Raw genomic sequence first — 21,653 nt, 5'->3', positions numbered from 1 at the left:
TTTGAGTGCTGGAGTCAGACAACAATGGCTTACTTTGCCTTAAGCACAGGACGACGAATTAAAAAGGATTTATAAAATATCTGAGCTCCCAGCATGGGCATCTTCACAGCCTGCAGTCTCGCCGGACACAACACTCCCTGCTAACCAGAGATTTACTGTGCTAATTAGAGCCATTTGTCAGTGGATGCCCGGCCTTTTCCTTGTGCCCACTGCACCATGTAACCTCTTATATTGGCTACTAATGCAGTAACTCAAGGTAAAAGCTTTTGATGAAACGAGATGCGGCTAATGAGATTATCATAGGATGGAAGCATGAAGGACAAGAGCAAGCAGCACAATTGGGGCAGCACGAACCAACAAACCAGTTACACTGGCTGTGCCATGAAAGTTGAACAACTTTCATTTTCACGCCAATTTGAGTAACTTGCTGGTAACTTCGGGGCTCGGACCTGATGATCTGTTTAGGTCCCTTCCGACCCTGAGCGCTATGAAACTATGAATTTGGGGTTTAACCCATATGCTTCAGAAATACGAAGGTGGAGGTGTGCCTGTCACTACTGACTTGCTTGGAAAAACATGGACAGTGTAGCATCACGGCAGTCGAGCACATCATCTTGTTCTGGTATTCTCCAAGTCTTTGGTCCTCTCGACAATACTAACGTTTGCTGATCTCGCAGCTCTTGCAGGTCTTTCCAAGTATGACATTGTATATTTGGTTCAAGGAATTTTTATTTTTTGACTTGGGGAATTGGAGGGGCCCAGTGGGACAGGCTTCAAGTGGCTTTCTTTTCAGAGATGATGGAGCCCTTGATGTCGAACCCAGGCTAGTTCAGAGGCATTTCGTGGGCACCCAGACTCAGGTCATGTTTAGGGATCTTTACTGTGGAGCACAGACAGCAATACAGAGTTGTGCACGCCATTCTCCAACAACATTTTTTTAAATTAAAAATGTTCTCTTTCAAACATTTAGATAGAAATGGCTCAGGCCCCAATTAAATATTGGACACGAGGGGGTTATCATTTCTCAATCTGCTGTACGTCAGATTATTTGGAACATGTCAACATTTACCCAAAATCTTGAGACTCGCCAAGGGCACCTACTTTAACAGGACAAGTCGAATACCGTATGTTCTTTGCACATGGGGTCCAATTCGGATCCTACTGCCAGCACTCGCAGAGCAGTGGAGTTGTTCTGGATTGACGCCGGTGCAAGAGAGGAGAATTAGGTTCATGGCCTGGAGCTGTGCCCTTACAGTGGGAAAACAGGACGGACAAGTATCTTTTCACAATATTGTTGCGGGGAGGCTTTGGGCATGCTCTTTGGGAGGGGACAGGCCTGAGAGCAAGCAGCAAAGAGCCAGGATGACAAGGGGCGAGAAAGGGTCTAGGTGGCGATACAGGGAACGACTGAAGTTAGGGAGAACTTTTGCAAGAAGAAACCCACACCAGGAGAGTACAAGCCAAACAGAGGAGAAATGCAATCAGAGCAGGGTTTTCCAAAGCCTTCACTGAGCTGGTCCTTTTTTGTGACAAATGCCAGATGCTTTCCACGGTTCCTGCAGTCGCTCGGTCTGCTACCACGCGGTTATCCTGGAGCACTCAAGAAGTCACTTTCCTACTCACAGGGACCAAATCTGGAGAGATGACAAACAACCGAATCTCCCATTTACGTCATGGGAGATGGAGGTTCTCAGGACCGTCAAGAAGTCACCCTTCACCCCCCTGTCAGCAGGGACATTTGCCTGAGGAAGATTTCCAGGGCTTGGCCCCTTGATAACGGCCCAGAAAGGGCTGCGCTGGGAGGCTACATCAGAGCAAATGCTTTCAAAACCCAGCATGCAAAATGAGCATGATGCACGGATAAAACCTGGGGTTGCGTGCATCAAGCACAGCATCGCTCGGGAGGTCTAACCCTTTCACTTAGCCTTATAGACAGAGAAGAGCTGGTAGGAAAAGCAAAGGACTTCAGACCTGATCCAAATGCCACTGGCTCTTGCTGTGGACTCCAATGTGAGCCGGGTCATTTGCTTGGAGTTACAAGGCTTGGGTTTTAACTCCAGCTCCGCCCCATGCTAGGTAAGTGGGCAGGTTATCTATCGCCTCTGCATCTCTGTTGCTCTTCCCAGGAGAAAAAAGTGGTGGGGGAAGATGCTTAGCAATCTTCAAGGGCATTCGGAAAGAAACTTTATACACTGCCATGCTCCCAAAATCCTCAGATGGGAGGCAATATTATATTCTGAAAATTTGCTGTACAAAACCAGTGTCCTACAGATCATTTGTAATGGGGAATGATGCATAAATATCTCAGCACCTGAATGCCTTGCAATTATAATTATAATGATGCTGCCCTGGTCTGATAGGGCAGAGCTATTATCCCCATTTCACAGCTGGGGAGCTGAGATACAGGGAGGCTGAGTGAGCTGCCCAAGGTTGCACAGGAAATCTGTGTCAGAGCAGGGAGCAAACACAAATGCTGCCGGACAATCTTGGGCACCTTTCCCTTTCAGGTCTGATCCTGAAAGCTTGGTAGTTGGAGTAAATAAGCCGTCTCTACCTCTGAACAAAAACTGCAAGACTATTTGAGTATGTGCCAGGAACGTTTCTTCATCAGAGCAGGCGGGAAGCACTTCGCTTAGGGATTTGCTGTAGAGCAAGTAAAAATGGTTCACTGGGGCAGGATGCTAGAAAGGCCTCGGAGCCCTCCCCACAGACAGGAACCAGTTATTACAAACGTTCGCGGGTTCTTCCTGTTCACACGCAAGTCAGATTAGCCCCTTTAGCCGCGGCTCTTCTGTAAGCGTAAAGCTTGTTATCGTAGACCTCGGTGCTGAAACCGGGATGCTTCAGAGTGTGTGCACGCACACAAAAGTATCCGAACAACAACATGGGGCCAACCTAAAACTACAGCAGCAAAAAGCAGCGGAGGAAAAGCTGCCATAGCCGGCTCTCTCCCAGCGGCCCTTCCTCATGCAACACGCAGGGGAAAAAGGGACCGTACCTCACTTTAACGCACTGGGGACATTCCCAGTGCCAAAGGTGAAGAAACCCTGAGGTCGCAGCCTTGCCTGGGCAGCGATGGGGACCTAAAGATTACAGCAGGCTGCCTGGCTCCAAGACAGTGATTCCTAACGAGGACAACCCAAGGTGCCTTAAGATCCTTTCGAGGGTGCCATGCATGTTGCAGGGTGCCAACGTGATCCCCAAGATAATCCCAGAGATTTCAAACAGGAGTCCTTTCTGACCTCTTGCAGCAGAAGCATTGCTGTAGTGGCTTTTTTGGCATTAAAAATGAAGTGACGACTAAAAGCTGCATTTCCCACAGGGTGCCTTGAGTCTAACAAGGCTGAGAAACATTGCCCTAACGTGTCCCTCTCTTTGGGCCTGCCAAGTGCAGGACCCATGGTCCCCGGCTCCACACTCACCTCTTCCTTTGTCTGCCTTGAACTGAGCTCTGTACCAAAGGGAAGAGAGCATCTCTAAACCCCTCTCCACAGCCTGCCCACCTTGGCTTATAGGTGCAGGACCTTTGCAGAGGGATAACGTTTGCATAGGACACAACACAGGATGCACACGGTAGCATCTTTGCAGCCGCTGCAGTCACATCAGGCTAACATTTGATATATTTATCTTCTGTAAAAATGCATGCTGCCTCACCGAACTTGCACATTAATATTAGCCTAAATATTAAGATCACACTGTGTGCATCATTAGGCCACGTGAGATCAGGCATTGTTTGCAGACGTCTTCTTTTTCTTCATCTAACATCTTTTTTTACCTCTCGCACAAGCATTTATACCTGACTCAGTGCTGTCATTACCTGTCGTACAATGAACACGTATTTATTCTACAGCCCAGGAGCCTTCACCCCACTCATTGTAAAGGAAGCGTGCATCTGTCCGGAGTCTGATCATTTCCAAGACTGAGTTAAAAGGAGTTACGGGCTCGACTCTTGCTTCCGAGCCATTTTGCTGAGCTCTGTGATTTTCTTTACAGTCAAATCTTTCCATTTGCAATGCATTTTCTCCTTTTCCCCACCATGTATTTCTAGATGAAAGACCTGCATATACAAAAGCAGCAGCTGGCTGCACTCCTACACATGCAAGACAACAACACACTTGCCTAGGTTTCTGCATGTGAGTGGCCTCCCAGTGTAGGGGCCTACAGAGCAGAAGTAAATAGGGAAAAAACCCCACTGAAATCTTCTCCCTCTCCTTTTAGGTTTGAGTCATCTTAGGAGTTGCCAATAATAACAGTAGGTTAAAAAAATCCAGCCAGAAACAGGTTTTTATCTTGGACACGGTGACAAACACGACAGTGCAGCGGAGTGCAGCATGCAATGCCATAATGAACCCTCAATAGTCTAGACAGCAGAAGCCAAATGAATCCCTGGGGCAACTAAGTTCATGGATCCACTAGGAGTGAATTTGGTCCTATATAAAGCAAATCCCATTTTAATGGACAACCAACCCGGGTAGCAGCCATAAGACCACAAATATGGGCAGGCTGAGAGCAGGGTCTGCCATCTGCTTACTTCTTTGGTCTGACTCCTAGGGTACTGACCTTCGTGCAGGGCGGGTCAAAACCCATTTCACCAAGACTAATTTTTTGACTGAAAATTGGGCTTTCAACTAAGCAAAATGTTAATGCCCTGCAAGGACCTAGCAGGTGAAATAAAACATTCCCATAGAAATTCTTTTTTCAGATAGCTCTACCTATGAGGCCTTTTGCAAAGCTTAGCTGTAGGGGAGTCTGAATGAGAAGAGAGGGTTTTTTTACATTGGATAACCTTATTAAATGCATGTATATACACACACATACATTACATATGCACACACACATATACACACATATATATGCACATATATACACACTATATATGCACATATATATACACATACACATATACACACACACAGTGTGTGTGTGTGCATATCACTCATTTTGCAGTGTGTTCCCTACAAACGGAAAGAAATGAACCCTCTACTAAGGTCTGATATTGCGAACTTTTGCACGCGTTAGTTTTTCCACAGTTTTACATAAAATGGGCCTATGTTGTGACAAGACAGAGGGTAGCTTTGTTTGATCAGGAGGGAGTTAATGGATTACAAGAAGGTTAAGTGAGGTATTTGAGGAACAGGTTTACGTAGTGTTACTGCTGAAAGGCAAAACACATAATGATTCATTCAGCAAACAGCAGGAATATGGTTAAGGGAGCAGAAGGCAAGGCTGGAGTGTTGAACATTGATTTATGACTCGATGTGCATGGTGCCTACAAGTGTCCTTAAGCTGGAATTTTTTTGGGGGGGAATGATTCTTTTAAAGCCTTTGCAGATATTTCAAGTTAAAAACAAAGATAGAGAACCGCTTTTTTCTAAGTGTCATTTTTATCAGGTGAACTTGGAGGCCATGCAAGATGGGTGTTTCCTCCACGTCCACCTCTCTTTCACCCTTCCTGCCTGCCCCCAAAACCACCAGCCCCCAAAACTGCAGGCTGGTAGGAATTTCCTAACATTGGAGGGATCAGCTCCTTTCCTCGCTCAGCTGCCTCTGCCGAGCTGGCTGACACGCGTGGCCACCTGAGATCATGACGTGGTGATGTGGGGCTCGCGTAGATCTGGGCCACCGGCTTATTCCTTAACACACACCGAACACTGACTCCTGGCCACTACCAGACTGGGTTGGACTTCAAAGCAGCGGGTTAGCCCGGGGAGGTTGGGTGCACGATTACCAGCTCTTCAGGGTGTGTTATGCATTAAGGTAGGCCAGTCTGATAATGGGAAATATGGCAAACAGGTGCCTTCCTATAATACCCCCATGAACTTCCCCAAAGCATAAGCTAATTCAATGTTAAAACATGCCTTTCTGCTAAGCATACCCTCCAGTTTGCTCAGTAAAACTATACATTTCTCACATAAAAATTCTCCTGTTCCCTGTTCTCACCTGCTCTTGATTTTGGAGCAAACTTAAAGATTGTTCCCTGCACCCAGCAAATATTTAATTGATTCCACCGTAAAACCTGGTTTGGAGACTCCCGAATTCACAATTGTGCTATGAATGCAGTCCGCAAGGGTATCTTTTAAACAAACTGGTTCCCTTTTACAAACTGTGTTTATCACCCATGCAGTGATAAACCCCAGTCTCTCATACATGTCAGCTATCAGGAATTCATTACATTGTCTGTGTTATGTTATACCAGGCAGCAGTTATCTTTGCAGCCCACAGGCTAAAAGGAAAATCTAATGCGTCAGCTATTTAAAGAAAATGGAAGCCCTCCTCCAGCAATTTAATTAAACTTTCAAGGAACACGACTGGGTTTCAGCTTTGGAAAATATGATCTGAGATAATCTGTCAGAAAATAAACTTTTGAAAAGGTAACTTTCCCTACATAGTACTTAATCTGATTTTAATAAACTTCTTGATACAGGAAGTACAAGATTTAGACCCGTCTGTCTTCACTTCAATCGTGCCCTACCTTTTTTCACTCCTGCCTCAGAAACTATCCAAGCCGAACAAAACCCCAGATCACAAGCTATCATCTGTAGGAAAATAATCTTAAGAATAAAAAGGTTTAAACTATAAAGCTAAAAAGAAAACCCAGGTAATAGATGGCATGGTGTCCATAAGGTGGGTAAGTTAACATTACGGATGCTACAAAGAAAACTTTATTACAACATTAATAAAAAAAAAAAACAGTGCTATAAAATATTTTACGGGTCCGCGTACTTAGAGTCTATAGTCATTAACAGCAGAAAGTTGAAGTTTATTTTCCAAGGTGCCACCATACTACCGTGCGTATTTGCACTAGGAATAAATATTAGAGCACCCAATCTGACAGCTTCCTTTCTGCTCACGTTATTTGCTTTATCAAAACCAAGTAAAAAATGAGACTCCCTAAGTGACTAAAACAAATATATTTTGCCTAACCAGCATACCACGCCAGCAGCCACAACCTGAACCGAGCATGCTCTCTGTCGGGGAAAAAAACCCTCCTATTGGAGTTTAAAAGTTCAAGCCATTCTGAAACGAGGACTGCAGTTTTTCCTGCATTTCACCAACCCAATTCGTGTTCGGTACCAATATTTGCACAATACACAGCCGCAAACCGTACTAAAAAACTCCAACTTTTAGGGGAGTGGCGGCAGATAAAGACATCTCAAATGGAAGCATCTGATGAGGGCCGTCCCAATGTGCTGAACAGTGAATATAAGAGAACTTAAAATGATTTTGAACAAAAACCACCACCTTTTTTCTACAGGAAAACAAGGGGCCAAATTGCTGCAGCCCCATCAACTCACATGTAGCTCAACGTCACAACTGTGAGGCTAAAAAGTTTTCTGGCCTTATCCACCTTCACAGTGGTCCACAGCATCCGATGAAGGAGGCTGTAGCCTGCAAAAGTTCATGCGTCTCTGAACAGGCTGTAACAGGGGTAGGCAACCCCTGGCATGGGTGTCAGGGCATAGCACGTGAAGGCATTTTGCTTGGCACGCGCGCCTTGGAGACGACGGCGGGGAAGGGTCTCGCTTTGCAGAGCCAAGGCGGTCGGTGAGCATTGATGTGACCCGCTCCTATGCATCTCTATCTCACACACACACAGTATAATTATCCTGGCCAGGATCACAAATGTAGCAAACGGGAAAAGGAACCGACTTACTCATGATGGATAACAAAACGATGGGCCATGTCAACTGCACTGGGCTCTCGCCTCCGCTGATCATTTCTCTTGCAGCCAGCAGTTGCTTTATGCAGCTGCCCAAAACGTCCTGGCTAGTTGTGCTGACACTAGTGTCCTCTACAAAACAGACACACTGCAGGGGCAATTTGAAAAGTAACTTGGGCATAGAGGGGTCTAAAATCCCACTGACATTCAAGGCTTCCTAAGAGCCTAAGTCGCTTAAACACGGGATCTCACAATTGGAAATCTCTCGTTCTGAAGCAGGCCGGGGCTATTCTAGTCCGAAAGCCACAGCTTCCTCTATCCACATCAGGTTTTACCCGAGGCAGCTCTGTTTTAGAGAGGTTCTTTATCTCCAAAGACCCATTGCTATGGGTCTTTGTAGTGCCATCCTGCTAAGTTTCCTCAGCAGGCTTCACGGTGCAGAAATAAGAGGCTTCTCCTTTCATTTTCCAGTTTGCAAATACTGCATTCCTTCATTGCTTGCCTGCTTAGCCATATGGATGATTTCTTGGGATACTACCAATGTCTTTGGGCATTTTCCAGTTTGCAAATACAGCATTCCTTCACTGCTTGCCTGCTCAGCCATATGGATGATTTCTTGGGATACTACCAATCTCTTTGGGCATGTCCTCCACAATCAACCAGCATGCAAGACTCCGGCTGACTTCAATAGGGATTGACTGCCCAGATAGATATCAGGATAAGATACTTCAAAAAGCCCTTCCCCATCCACAGCACCAATCTGCAGATCAAAAAATAAAATAAAAAATCCTCTACCAGAGGTGTGAAAACCAGCCAGGCAGAGCAGGGCTCACCAACACGCTCTTAAGTGCAACCCATTTTGCAGCTCAGAGAAAGCCAGTCATTAAGTCCCCAGGTGATCCCTGCATTAATTGGCTATCAATTCCACATGCAAAAGTTCAGATACCCTAATCAAGCAAATATAACGTCCTAACAGCCGCTTTCCAAAGAGATTCAAAAATCTAATTTCCAGCTGATAACGAACAACAGATACATTAGAAACCAGACACTGGTAATGGAGAAGACTGCTTAAATACCAGGTTGCACTGAGGAATGCACTCCTTTTATCAAGCATAGTTTTGCAAGGGAAATTTTTTTGAGACAGGCTGTAACTGAGCTGGTTTCCTTATTGCGGATGACCCAAATAACCAGCCAGGAGATGGAAAAAAATAATCATTTTGCTCTAGAATTAGCCCCAGTGTAGGTGCCTGTTGGTTATTTGGTGCAAATGGGCCATGTAATCAGTCGGGAGGGTTTCATAGATCTACCAGAAGAGCTGCAAAAGGGTGTTTCCAGGATGGGAGTGGCCCTTGAAGGCACAACCGAAGTCACGCCACTTCCTGCCAATGAATATGAACGCTTTGCAAACCAGATCTCACACCTTGCAAGGCTAGCCGCATGAACAGCCCACATCCAGGGGATTTGAGGCAGGGGGAGGCTAAGCCAGAGGGGAGGAGGTTGCATCCCACCGCACCGAAAGCTCTCGTGGAAAAGGGTAGACAAGCCAACTTCCCTAGGTGGAAACCTCTGCAGGTAGTAAAATATTAACAAGCCTAAGGTGGACGCTCTGCACCTCTGTTTGTTCACTAAGCTGTTTCTAATGGAAACCCCCAAGGCTGGTTATAGCACCCAAGGAACAGGGTCTAAACAAGTCAAAAAAGGGTAAATCCTGTCCGATTACATGGCAGGAGGTCGCTGCGAAGCTGGAGCAACTTGGTGTCTCACACCAGCTACAATACAACTGTCGGGTCAAGTGCACGAAGGGGGAGGCCCGGGCAGGGCAGCTGCAAAAGAAAGCAGCTCATTGATCCCCGGAGCAAGCAGCTGACTAGCTCCATCTCCCTGTGCATACATTAGCACTGCACACACACAGGAGCCGTGGCAGTGCACAGCACGCTGGCCTCTGGCGTGAAACGCTGGGGGCATTCATTTCTGAGGATGATATGAAAGAGTGGAGGCACCCATACTTGGGGTGCAACGGTGGGGTCCAAAGAGTATGCCGAAGCAGAATCCAGTCACAAAAGAGCCGTGCAAACTCCAGAGATTTTTTTTCCCCCCAGGGTTTTACTTCTCCAACTGCTGGCCCAGGCCGGACAGCTTTCCCTCTGGCTGGGGTTAGTCAAACAATTGTTTAAAAATACAAAGCAAAGCACAGCCACGTTGCACATCAGTATTAAAAAGGGAAATGGTGTTACCTGGAGTAGTCCCCTTTAGCTTCCTACAATTGAAAAAAAAAAAAAACAGTGACAAAAATTAACACGTGCTCTCTTCACAAGCCTGGTGTGCGAAAGAAAATTTCCCAGCATTGTTCTCTTCCCAGGCTCCTTTCAGGCCAAATCCTGACTTCGGAGGCATTCGTGCAGCCCGAGGAGCTGCACGCATGTATACGGGAGCAGACTTTAGCCCCAGCACCGTCCGTCAGATAACTTCCATGACCCCAGGGATTTCCACATCCCATCATTTTTTACTAGAGAGAAGCGCCACCACAAATATCCATTCCCTCTAATATGGCCCACATCCAGCAAAAGCCTGACATTACAGGAAGGTCGTGAGGGGGTCTGAACACATTCAAAGACACAAAAACAAGGGTTCAGACAGCCCAGACCATGCGAACCCACCGCGGGATTTTGTCAATGGGGACAGATGGGTTGCAGGAAGAGTCGTGGGTAGAAGCAGAGAGTAAATCTAACCCCTGCACAACCTGATGGAGGTTAAAACGAGGGGTCACATTCGTGGCGAGGGCACTAGATATTTGCAGAAGACCAAAAATCTTGGTTTTAGTCCTCTTGAAGGAGGATGCGTATGACTGGCGCAGCAGCTTTTAGCATCGGGCTATTACACCTGCCCTCCCTGTCCCGATTCCCGGCTCGCGGATGAGCCTCACATTTATTTGCACCGGAGGAGGAAGTGGCAAAGAAATAACAACAGCTCCAACTGAGCGACTCCGCTCAAGGGTCTTCCTTACAGAGCAAAGGTCCACTTCATTTTTTTCCCTCCTCCACCCAAGGGTCTTGAATACAAAGTATCCTGCTGGAGTTAAGCTCCTAAAATTGCAAAGCACGCGTTTGCTGGGGAGAATGCAAAAGCGTGCGTCGTTTTTTGTGTGCTTCTGTGTGTGCATGTGTTGGGGATATCCATAACCTAACAAATAAACCACACCGCCGCCACTTGCCAAAGGAGAAGAGGTTAGGAAGCAAATGCAGGCATGCTAACAGTGCAAGAAAGGATCGTCTTACCTGTAAAACGAGGGCAGCTAACTTGAAGACGGTCTCGCTGTCTACCTCAATCTGCCCCTGTGTGTGCAAAGAGGAGAAGGTCAGCCAGCGGATCACACCTCCCTGGGACACAGCCAGGCACTGTCCAGCCCGGAGCCCGTCACTACTTTGTACCTCTCGGTCTCGCTCCCGTTACAGACCATACCACTGCAAGGGCAGGGCAGGGGGTTTTGCAGCTGCCAAGAAAAGTGTCCTGTGATTTTTATTTTATTTTTTTGCCACCGCGTAGGAGAGGCAGTCCCGAAAGCAGGGTGCTCGGAGCGGAGAGGCAGCTGGCACGTGAGGGTGCATGGCGTGAACACCTTTGCCTCTGCAATGTCGGGCGCTCAGGCCCTACAGGGTTCACCAGATCAGCTGGCTGCGGTCCCTTCCCAGAGATAATATTTCTCTGCTTTGTGAGTGTTCACCTCCCTCGCTCTTTCACACACGCGCACACACACTCCTGCTCAGGCTCTCTCCACTGAAGCGTCCAGCTGCACGGCTTTTCTTGCACTTTTCTTGCATAAATCCTTACACAGTGCAGCCGAGCAGGTCTGCCCCGTCAGAGCCGAGTGCAAAGGGACCCGGCACATCTTAACTGTACGTAAGCCAGGGATGCAGGACGAAAGCAAAGATGTGCACGCCTTATGGTCTGTGGGGACCCTCTTTCTTCCTTGTTTGCACAGCACCATACATTTCTGTGATGCCAGATAAATAATGTTTGCTAGGCACAACTAACACCATTGATCTGTGCTGGCTCGCGGAGTCCAGAACAGTTTCTTGGAGTCCTTTTCACCAGAGACCAAACTCAAAGGACAAAGCCACTTGCCTGGATGCTTACTGCCCATGCACCACACTTTGCCTAATTATTAAAGATATACAGTAGATGCATAACTTGCCCTTTTAGCTAAACCACGGACTCTCATAGGTCCACTTCTGCTTACAGAGCCTTGTATGGGGTCCAACTTTTCAAAGTTGGGCGTCTCTGTTGCACAAGTACTAGACCTGGGTCTCTAAGAGGACAAAAAACTGGGCAAAGGGAGTCCCTTCCTAGCACTTAAAATGGGCCAGGGAAGGGCCTTCTGTCTCACTGCAGTGCACCAAGGCAAGGGGCTACTAAAATTACCCTTTGCATCCTGCATCTCCTGTATAGTGCAGAAAGGACAAGATGTGACCCAAAAATCAGCCTCGATCTGTGAGTTATCAACGAATAACATTTCCCACTCCCCCCACCCCTCTTTTCTTTTTTTTTTTTTTTTGCTTGCAGGTGATAATATTGAACCTCCTCTATCTGCATCTTGCCCCTGAAGTCAGCACTCTCCTTTGCCTTCCAAAAATTTCTGGGGCTCAAAGGTAGCCTCAAACAGCCCAGGATGTGGCTCACCTTCTTCAGGTTGACTCACTGCTGTAACCCAGGTGCTAAAGGCCCTAAATCTCATTCGAATGGGGGGCAGGGGAAAAAAATCCTGTGATGGCAGCAGTTTCTGAAACAAGCATAGGGCTATGGGAACGGCCTCTGGGAATGCCTCTCCAGCCAGCTCCCAAAGGGAGCTATTTATAATGGCATGCAGCGCCTGAACAGACAGCAGATCAACTCCACCCTCCCAGTACTACACCCAGTGAGGCTACAACGTCCCAAGTGCAAGTGAAAGCAGCTGCTTAGTCAGCTTCTCTCGCTCCTGGGTGACTGCTCAGCCACAGAAACTGGTCTGCTTCCGATCAATTGTCAACGCCGGAAAATCCAGACAGTCTCGTGAGTAAGCCTGTGGTCTGGAAAGGGGTAGGCACATTCACACCCATCCAATGGGTTTGCACAGGAACACAGCAGGCAGCTGACTGCAACAGCCTACGCAGTGGTGCCACTAAGGCATGCAGACTTTAAAAGTAAGTGAAGTAAGTATACTAGTATCACTATACCTTAAAATACAGGAGAGAGCAAAACGGTGGTCACCAGTTGCGTGCAGCACATGACTAGGAGCCAGGAGATCTGGGTTTCATTCCCAACACAAAACAGTGCAAGAGCAAGTGACTTAACCTCAATTTACCTATCTATGAAACGGGCATGAGAGATGCCTACATTGCAGGGGTGTTGTGTGGTTTAGTTAATGTTTGCAAAGCACTTCAAAGATGAGAAGTGAAAGTTAATAATTATTTTAATTATTATTTAAAAAAATACTTATTTTAATAATAATACTTATTATCATTATTTTAATAATAATATGTATTATTATTATCGTTATTGTTGTTATTATTATTATTATTATTATTATTATTAGCTGGTCTTAAATTGTCCACTTACGTGACGTGGCCCTAAATACAAGCTTTAAGAAACCCAGAGCACTTTCCTACACATGTGACGACATTCGGTGAAAATTACCATTAACATACAACAGCAGTGGAGCGACCAAACAAACTGCATTACCTGGGATGTTACAAGATCCTATGGCTTTGAATGCCAGCCTATTGCACAACTGGGGCTGTGTCTCTTGGTAGCAAAGGCTGAAATTTTATCTACCAAAAGAGGGATGGAACTATTTTTGCCTCCACATAATATTTTGTTTGTCCATAAAGGCTTGGACAGGTTAGGTGCTTCTGCCCCTGCGGAGCCATTTCAGGCAGCCCGCCCCGAGCGTCTTGATGAGCAACGTCTTGCTCACTCGCTTCCAGAATGGAAACGGCAAAATGTTTAAGGCCAAACCATACAACTGCTGAACCTGCACTCCTCAGGGCCTCGGGGAGCCTAACGCTTCCCAAAACACTCCCTGGAAGTCACAATGAACCAAAAACCATTGCTCAGAACAGCCAAGGACCTGCTTGGACTCAGGAGGGAAGAAACACGACATACCAGACGCTGGGGAGCATCCCAGTTGAGTGGCATAATGGCCTAATGCCCCACTCCCTTGCACCCTGTAACTGCAACGTGAGGATAACGTGGCTGGAGTCTTAGCGACTGCCAATAAACTTCGCTCCACAGCCTCCCGCGAAATTTTCTCTTTACAATGGATGGTCCGAAAGCCCTGGCACTTCTTCCTGCTCAGGAGCACAGGTGGAAACGGCTATACCAGATAAATGCAGTCAAGAGTTGGGCTCTGCGTTTTCAGCTCTTGCTACACTTCAAACAGCTGTTGGCATGCCTGCATCCAGTTGCTGCAGGTCCTCGGGGTTCCCCAACCCTTGCAGTCCCTACGCACCAGTGCACTCAAACAAAAGAGCTACTAGCAGCTTTTCCCCTGCTCTCCTGCACTCAAAGTAGTTGCTCCTATTTTTAGGATACAGCGAACTTATTTTAATCACACAATTATGTATTACCACATAGGGCCCCATAGTGCAAGGTGCTGTACAAATGTGTAGTACAGAGAGCTCCTGCCCTGATGAGGTTAAAAGCTAAAAAGACTAGCCAGAGTTGGAAAGGAAGCAGAAGTGACCTGAGGAAGCATGCACTGCATTCAAAAGCTTAACTAAGTCTATCCCAAGTGTGCAGTTCAATAAAGGAGAGCACCCACAAAAATCCTTGCCTCTCAGCAACAGGGGTGAAGTGACTCCCTGAGGCTACCCAGCAGATCAGAAGCAGGATCTGAACCCAAGTCTATTCACTCAAGTAGACCATGAATATGTCTTGATCCACGCAGCAGCATGTTTTTGCTCAAAACAGGTCCCAGAGTGGTGGAGCCTTTCATCAAATGCAGATGGCCACGTTCGGCTCTCCGGCTTTCCTCCTTCTCGAATCTATTGTGGGATTTCATCACAAAGCCCGAGCCCAGGTGAGTGCAGTGTAGTTCCAGGCTTTGTAATGAAAGCTTGGCAAAGCTCTAGCAAGAAGATCAGTTTTCCAAAGGAGATGGGAGGGAAAGACCGCAAAGATTAATTTGCAATTCCTGCAATCCCTCAGATCATTTCAGCATACATTCAGGCAAGTAGGCCAAGGGGCCTGGGAGCCAGGTCTGCAGGCTGCTCTCATAACCACATGTTGAATATGAAGATTGGATATTTTCCTAGAATCACCCCAAGTGGGAATAAGGTCATTAGCGCAGGGTTAAGTAGATGGATGCAATTCATATAATGGCATCTGAACCTTATACGTTTCAGATGTAAATAAGCTTGGCCAGAATGGAGAGAGATGCTCCAGGGAGGGGGAAGAAACAGATCTTTCTCAATTACGATCTGCAGAGGGGTTCAATTGTTTTATCCAGTAAGGCAAATTCACCCCTGGAGTAGTGTTCCAGGAGTTGCTCAATTTATACCAGGAATTAATTTGGCCCATGTATCCAGGTGGCTTTTTTCATGCTGAATAATGTTAAGATAATAGACAGTCTCAAAGATGTCCACGCTGAGTGGAAATTCCTAGATGGCAGGAATGCGCTGATATCTCTAAGCAGACACAACTCCTTGCGTAGAGGGGATATCATTTTTTAGGCCAGCTAAATAGCTGCAAAAAAACAAATTTCTTTGCAAGCTCTCAGGCTTGCACGCCCTTCACCATGATGGCCAAGGCATCAAATGATGGCCAAGGCATCAGTCAAAGATGGCAAGAGTCGAGTCGTAGAAATGCTGCCTTCCAATGAATAAGGGCAGAATTTGGGCCCTGATTTAGTGACGTTCTTAACATGTCCCATTGCTTTAGGGAACCACTTTACTGAGTAGAGGCAAAGCTAAGGACACCCTGAAAATCATGATGCCTGGCACCAGAGCAAGAGAAGGAGCACAAATATGGTACAACAACATCAGCTCTGGAGTCCTACCATACAGGGCAAGTCTATGTCTTTGGTGGCTGAAAAATGCATCAAGAACAAGAGGGCAATGGAGACTGGAGCTGGAGGAGCTAAGCGAAACTTCGGAGCTACACTTTTTTCAGTCCAAAGAACTGAAATGCATGGGAGTTCAACTGTTGTGTTTTGCTTTTTTCATCGGAAGTGGCAGAGAGCCAACCAGAGGAAGAAGCCAGGAGCTTGAATTGGCTCCTTCCAGACAGTCCAGGGTGAAAGACAGGGAAAAAAAAAAGAATCAAGACACTAGAAAATCCCCCTGCCCTCATAAAACTTTGGCTTTTCCTTATTTTTGTTTTCTTTTCTTTTTTTTTAATTACAATAAGCCAGCAACGCCCTGAGCCAGTCTGCATTTGAGTAGCCTCAAGAAAGACAGAGAACTGCCTATAATTACCCACAATTACTGGGACGGTTGTAAAAAAGGAAAAATGGAAGAGAAAAAAAATGCAGTTAAAAAGAGAGGGGTGGACCCAAGGCAAGTGCAATAAGGTTTGCCAAGGAAGACAATTACATGGGTGTGGAGGCAGCACAAGCGAGCACGGAACAAGGGAAGGCAGCCCTTTGCTAACAGCGTTATTTCCCACCGCGGATCCTTTCTGGGATACATCGAACAGCCATGTGGGACCATATGGTTTAGTCAAAGCCAGATCCCCACATCATAAATATCTCTATGCCTTTCCTCATAAAATCCCTTGCAGGGTCATAGCCTCAAAGCAAGGAAGTACATGCTGACGGGAATGACTGATGATGAAGGTGTAGTAGTCAGTCATAGAATTGGTTCTCCAGCTTTGGAGGATTAGGCAAACCTAGCCTTGGTAGGTCAGGTAAACCTAAAGCCAGGTCCTTCCAGCAGATCTGCGCTGGGTAACCCCTCCAGTGTGGCTAACACTGGCAAGAGAGGAATACACCCCAAATGAGCAGAGCCCCATGGCACCTCTTCTGATCATCAATATTTGCCTCTTAACTATAGCCCAAGCTGGCGGAGGCACACATCACTAAGGCTGCCCAGCACTGTCCAGACCCTCTTTTCAGTTGCGTGCCACTTTGTTTGACCAACTGGCTGGACCGCAATTTTTCCATGATTTTTTCTGGTACCTAGAAGAGCTCCAAGCCACTTCTCAGAACAAGAGGAGGGGAAAACTCACGCCTTTCCACCAACGTGAAACGAAGAGTCTTTGCTGCGAAGCCGTAGTACGAGCACACCGTGGATCAGGGTCCAGGGGCGGATAGTGACATCCAGGTCCAACGCCCGCCTCTGGAGCACGTTTGGCCAACTTAACATCTTCTGAAAAATCAGTTCACACCATGCTCTGCAGCAGCTTGTGACTCCTTCCCCCAAGGGCTCTGCCTGCCCCATGGCCCTGTACCTCCCACAGGCTGAACCAAACTTTTCAAGTTTCATCCCCAGATGCTGAATCCTGGGTGCACGAGGTCTGAACAGGACTTTCTATGCAATTGTTTCTCCCGGTGCTTGAGGAGCGGGGACATTAGGTGCAGCAGCTGAGAAGGCAAAGCAACTCACTACATCCTTTGGTGGTATCTGGGCACTGAAGAGAAAGGGAGCAAGTCACCCTGAGTACGTAATGGGAGTCGGGGAGGAGGAAGAGAACCGAAACAATGTGAGGAGAGCAGGCAGCCGAATATAATGGGTAGGGCAGGAGCTCGGGAGGAGGGTGGGAAGACAGAAGGGTATCCTTCCCTCCAGAGCTTGTCATTGAGCCCACGAGCCCTCCGTCCCCCTGGCAACTCCCACCAAGATAACAGTTTACTACTGCTACCAGCCCATTGCGGAGCAATCCCTGGGCTGGTGCAGAAGCTGCGCTGGCTGAGCTACATGCCAGATGTGCAAGCCTCCAGCACAGATGCAACACACAGCACCACCGCTCCGCTGTATCAGCCTAGCCTGCAATGGTGTCGCATGGTCCAAAGGAAATCTCAGGGCTACCTTGCGAGTCCAAAAGCAGGCCCGTATGGACCGGGTGGAAAAAAAGAATCGATGCACACGTTAAACCGCGTGCTCTTCAATCCCGTCCACTCTCTTCCCTTCACTGGAGAAGCCAGAGGCAAAGAAACTCCTGAGAGCTGAAGACCGTCGAGCATGAGATCCCAGGCAAAAATCTTTTCACAGAGCATACTCTCAGCCTGCGATTTCTCCTCCCCATCTGGTTACCTCTCACCCCCGCACTTCAGACGCACTATCTTTAGGAACAGAATGATAAATAAAGCCCCTGGCGGTGTATATTTTAATAAGGCAGGAGAGAGCTACACTCAGTACACAGAGTCTATCTGAGAACATGTCTCATCCACCCGTGACATGGGGGAATTAGGAAATGTTTACTATAAAACTTTGGAGAGCTCTTTAATATATGGGACCACTTTACTCTTCGCAAGCTGGCAGGCAGCCAGACATTATACTCACCCCAGAGGTCAGCTTCAACAGCTTCTCCTGGTAAACGCTAGCCCTCCGCCTGCCAAATGTTAACAAGAACCCATTCGCGAGGCTAACACGCTTATGGACTCCACCGCAAATCGAGACTGCTGTCAGCGTGCCTTAACGTCTCTTTGCAGGTCTTTGAAACAAATGGGAAATAAAAAACAATCCCCAATGCCCAAGGACAGAGGAAGAAAGGACCTTAGCCAAGCTGACCAAGACCTTAGTTTATAGAACATATTTTAAGGACTGGCAAAGATTCAATCTATGGCTGGGGAAGCATCTGGGGCATTTGCTGTACAAATGTTAGCTTTATTGTATAACAAACTTGACAGAGATTCACTAGCCAAAGCAGCGTGTTATTTGTCCAAACAGGGCTGGTTTAAATGAAGCAAGGTCCAATTACTCTTCCAAAATGGATTAACAACATATGCACGACCAAGGCCTCTCCTCCTCTGTCAAACCGTTCTGATTACGATTCAGGAACTGCAACAGGCATCTGCCATGTTATAAAACGTGCCTGTTTCTATGCAAATTCAGCCATTCCAGCTAATCTGTTTTTACCTGAAAGCAAGGGCCAGGCTTTCACTGTTCAATCTAACAGCGCTTTCAACAGAATCTATCCGACATCTCAAGCAGGCTTTTAAATTCTTTTTTGTAGCGTTAAGGAAAGATTACAGGCATCTGAATCTTCTTAGGCATGACTTCTTCAAAGCCCTTGAACTGTAAAAACTTATAAGAAAACAAAGATCAAAAGTATGATGCCTCATTGCAGCCCTTCTTTTCTTCTGCAATGGTGTTCTCCCAAAAATGCAGCATAAGGAAAGCAATATTTAATAAGAAGATTCTGGTTATGGACAGACAAAACATGTGCACCGGCTCAATTAATATTACATTTCTATATAACAGAAGTAGCAGACCAATGACACAAAGTCCTTAAGCAGGGGTAGCTTTGGCTAAGCGCAAGGAGGACTCACCCTGACCGAATCAGGGTAAAACTCCACCGTGGCTTAAGTTTCATGTGGTCCCTTCCATCCTGGAATAGCCACTTGCTAAATGCAAACAGACTATTGCTCGCTCTCCTGCCGTGTACAGGAACTGTCCTTGCTACCTGGGGGCGACTGCAGGCCTGCTCACTGGGTGTGATAGAGAAATTCAGCGTGCAATTTTAAACTAGCATATGTTAACATTTGGCCAGGGCCCCAGGAAGCCTGCTGAAGGGCTTTCCATAGACCTTGATGGATCCCAAAACCTCGAGCTTTATCAACTATTGTCTAATGCATGGGTGGGCAAAGTCTGGCCCATGCATCCGACAGGGCTCCTGGTGGACTCCATTTCCCTGCGGCCTCTACCCATGTCACTGCAACTGGTTTCCATGGAGACCCCCAGGAGCAGCAGGGCGGTGACAGCGCAGGGCCAGGGTTTCCATGGAGACCAGCCCAAGCAGCACTGGCAGGGTGCACAGCTGGGTGGAGAGCTGCTCCGGGATCTCGTGGTGGTGACAGCATGGGCTGGAGCTGGTGCAGAGCTGCGATCTGCTGCCTGCATGCTCTGGAGCAGCTCACTGCCTAGTCCTGTGCCCTGCCAGCCCTGCTTGGAAAGCGCCGTGGCAGCCCTGCCACTTCTGGGCTCTCCATGGAAACTGGTTGCAGCGACGCAGGCAGGGGTTGCTGGGAACTGGAGTCTGGTTGCCGCCTGTATCCACCATTTTACCTGTGCCTGGTCTACTGCCTCCCGTTCGGTTGTCCATGCTGATCTGGACAAAGGACACGGGGCTACTCCGATCCAATACGGACATGAATTACCAGTACTCGTGCACACACCCATGACAAAACAATGCCCCTTCAAAGCAGCGCTGTGAGCATGCATCGGGTACAAATCAGAGCCCCGGGAAAGCCTGAACCACAGGGAAGCCGGAGCTGCAGCCGGCCCTGTGCTGCAAGCAGAGGGATGTCTTCACAACCCCCTTAAACGGCACATGCAGCTTAAACAACACACGCGGTGCCCTGGGCAGAAAGGGAAGGGGCAGATAGGGCACAAATCCCATGGAGGAGGCCATAGGGGAGTGACGAGAAGGTGTGGGAGCAGCTGTGGGGACCCCCTGAAGCAGGGAGAGGTCGGAGGGCAGCACGCAGCAAGGGGAAGGTGGGAGGGCCGCCCACCTGATTTGCCACTTTGCTTCCTGCGAGGAATGGGGTTGCCAGCTTCAAATCAGACACGGGAGGAAGAACAAAATGAAAGGGAGAGCGGCTGCGTACCGCAAGGTGTTATTAAGTGACTTTCTCCGCCGCGCAGACGCGTTACTCATCATCAGTAAGCTCAGCCTGAAGCAAAGGGCTTTCCAGACTGCACTGGAGCAGCAGGGTCAATGCACCTGCGCGCTGAAGGCTGACTTTTTGCTGCCGGGCACTGCCACCTGCCAGCGCTGATCTCTCTCTGCCACTTGTAGCAGTCCCGCTGGAGTTCACGTGACTGCAACGCTTCGGTGTCACTTGCTCAAACCCTGAACCGGCTCCTGGATTTTATGCTATACAGGAACACTGAAATGAAGCCACCTCTAGCCCCCAGGACAGACCTATTCTTTGCCTACATCGGGAAAGCAGCACTATTCTTAGAAGCACTTAGGAATAGGTGTCCAGTTAAGTGCATAAAGCATATAAGCACAGACAAGAGATAGAGGCATGTGCAACATCCCACTGGGGTCAACAGAGCTTAAAGCATACACCAAGTCAATCATGAAGCCTATGTACTTTCTGAACTAGTGATTTTCTGCAGGTTTCTCCCACTCTGAAAGACAACAGGACAACGAAAACAGCAGGAGTAACTGAAGGAACAGACCTGATGGCATTTTAAGCCATCTCCATCAACCTGCTCTGGTTTCTCTCCTGCTTCCAAACCCTTTTATGCGAGTGCCCACCGTGCCAGCTTCATTCCTGTCCCATGTCCATGGGAGTCTCATACAAAGATCTCAGTAGGATATGGCACCCTGTATTTTGTTCTGCATGTCAACAGCATGCACCTATGCATTAATGGTCCCTCTGAATCACACACTACGCTGCAGGATTATTGCTTTCAAAAGCCAGGAGGAGTTTTCTCCAAGTATGAATGGAGCAAAAAACCAGTCTAAGCTCCCCTAGCTGGATTAACCAGTGAGAAATACCAGGGAACATTCTTCCCTGTCATTAGTGATCAGCAGCAGGTTGTTTCACCGGAGCTGGGGATCCGGTGATTGCATTGTGTGCTGACACTGCCCTTCGTTCAGACTGCACCTCCTAGCCCTGCAGCACAAAGGAGAGTGCTAAGATGTTCCTTTAACCCACCTGGGGCTCGAACACCTCTGATACGCCTTTGTATCTACTCATCTGAATTTCGGGTGCTTAAAACAGGAGCGAGTCCATCCCACAAGCATCGAAACTGCATTTTACCTACTCTAGAGAGCTAGAACAGATCCAGAGAGTAATTGCAAAGTTCCCCAAATAGGTAAAAAAAAAAAAAAAAAAAAAAAA

General features: G+C 47.5%; 1 protein-coding gene across 3 annotated transcripts in view; it reads right to left on the bottom strand.

Moving 5' to 3' along the window:
• FRMD4B (FERM domain containing 4B) overlaps nt 1-21,653 on the bottom strand; it is a 138,322-nt gene that overhangs the window by 35,846 nt on the left and 80,823 nt on the right. For all 3 annotated transcript variants that reach the window (XM_019504780.1, XM_019504777.1, XM_019504779.1), the window contains exons 6-7: nt 10,936-10,992; nt 9,895-9,917 (exon numbers count right to left, since the gene is read on the bottom strand). In XM_019504780.1, the coding sequence (XP_019360325.1) occupies nt 9,895-9,917; nt 10,936-10,992 (80 nt within the window). The remainder of the gene's footprint in view (nt 1-9,894; nt 9,918-10,935; nt 10,993-21,653) is intronic.

This window comes from Gavialis gangeticus, unplaced genomic scaffold (genome assembly GCF_001723915.1).
Source record: "Gavialis gangeticus isolate Ggan-Ray unplaced genomic scaffold, GavGan_comp1, whole genome shotgun sequence".
NCBI classification, from domain to species: Eukaryota; Metazoa; Chordata; order Crocodylia; family Gavialidae; genus Gavialis; species Gavialis gangeticus.
Note: the sequence above shows the minus strand (reverse complement) of the source record. Positions and strands in the feature narration are given on the sequence as shown.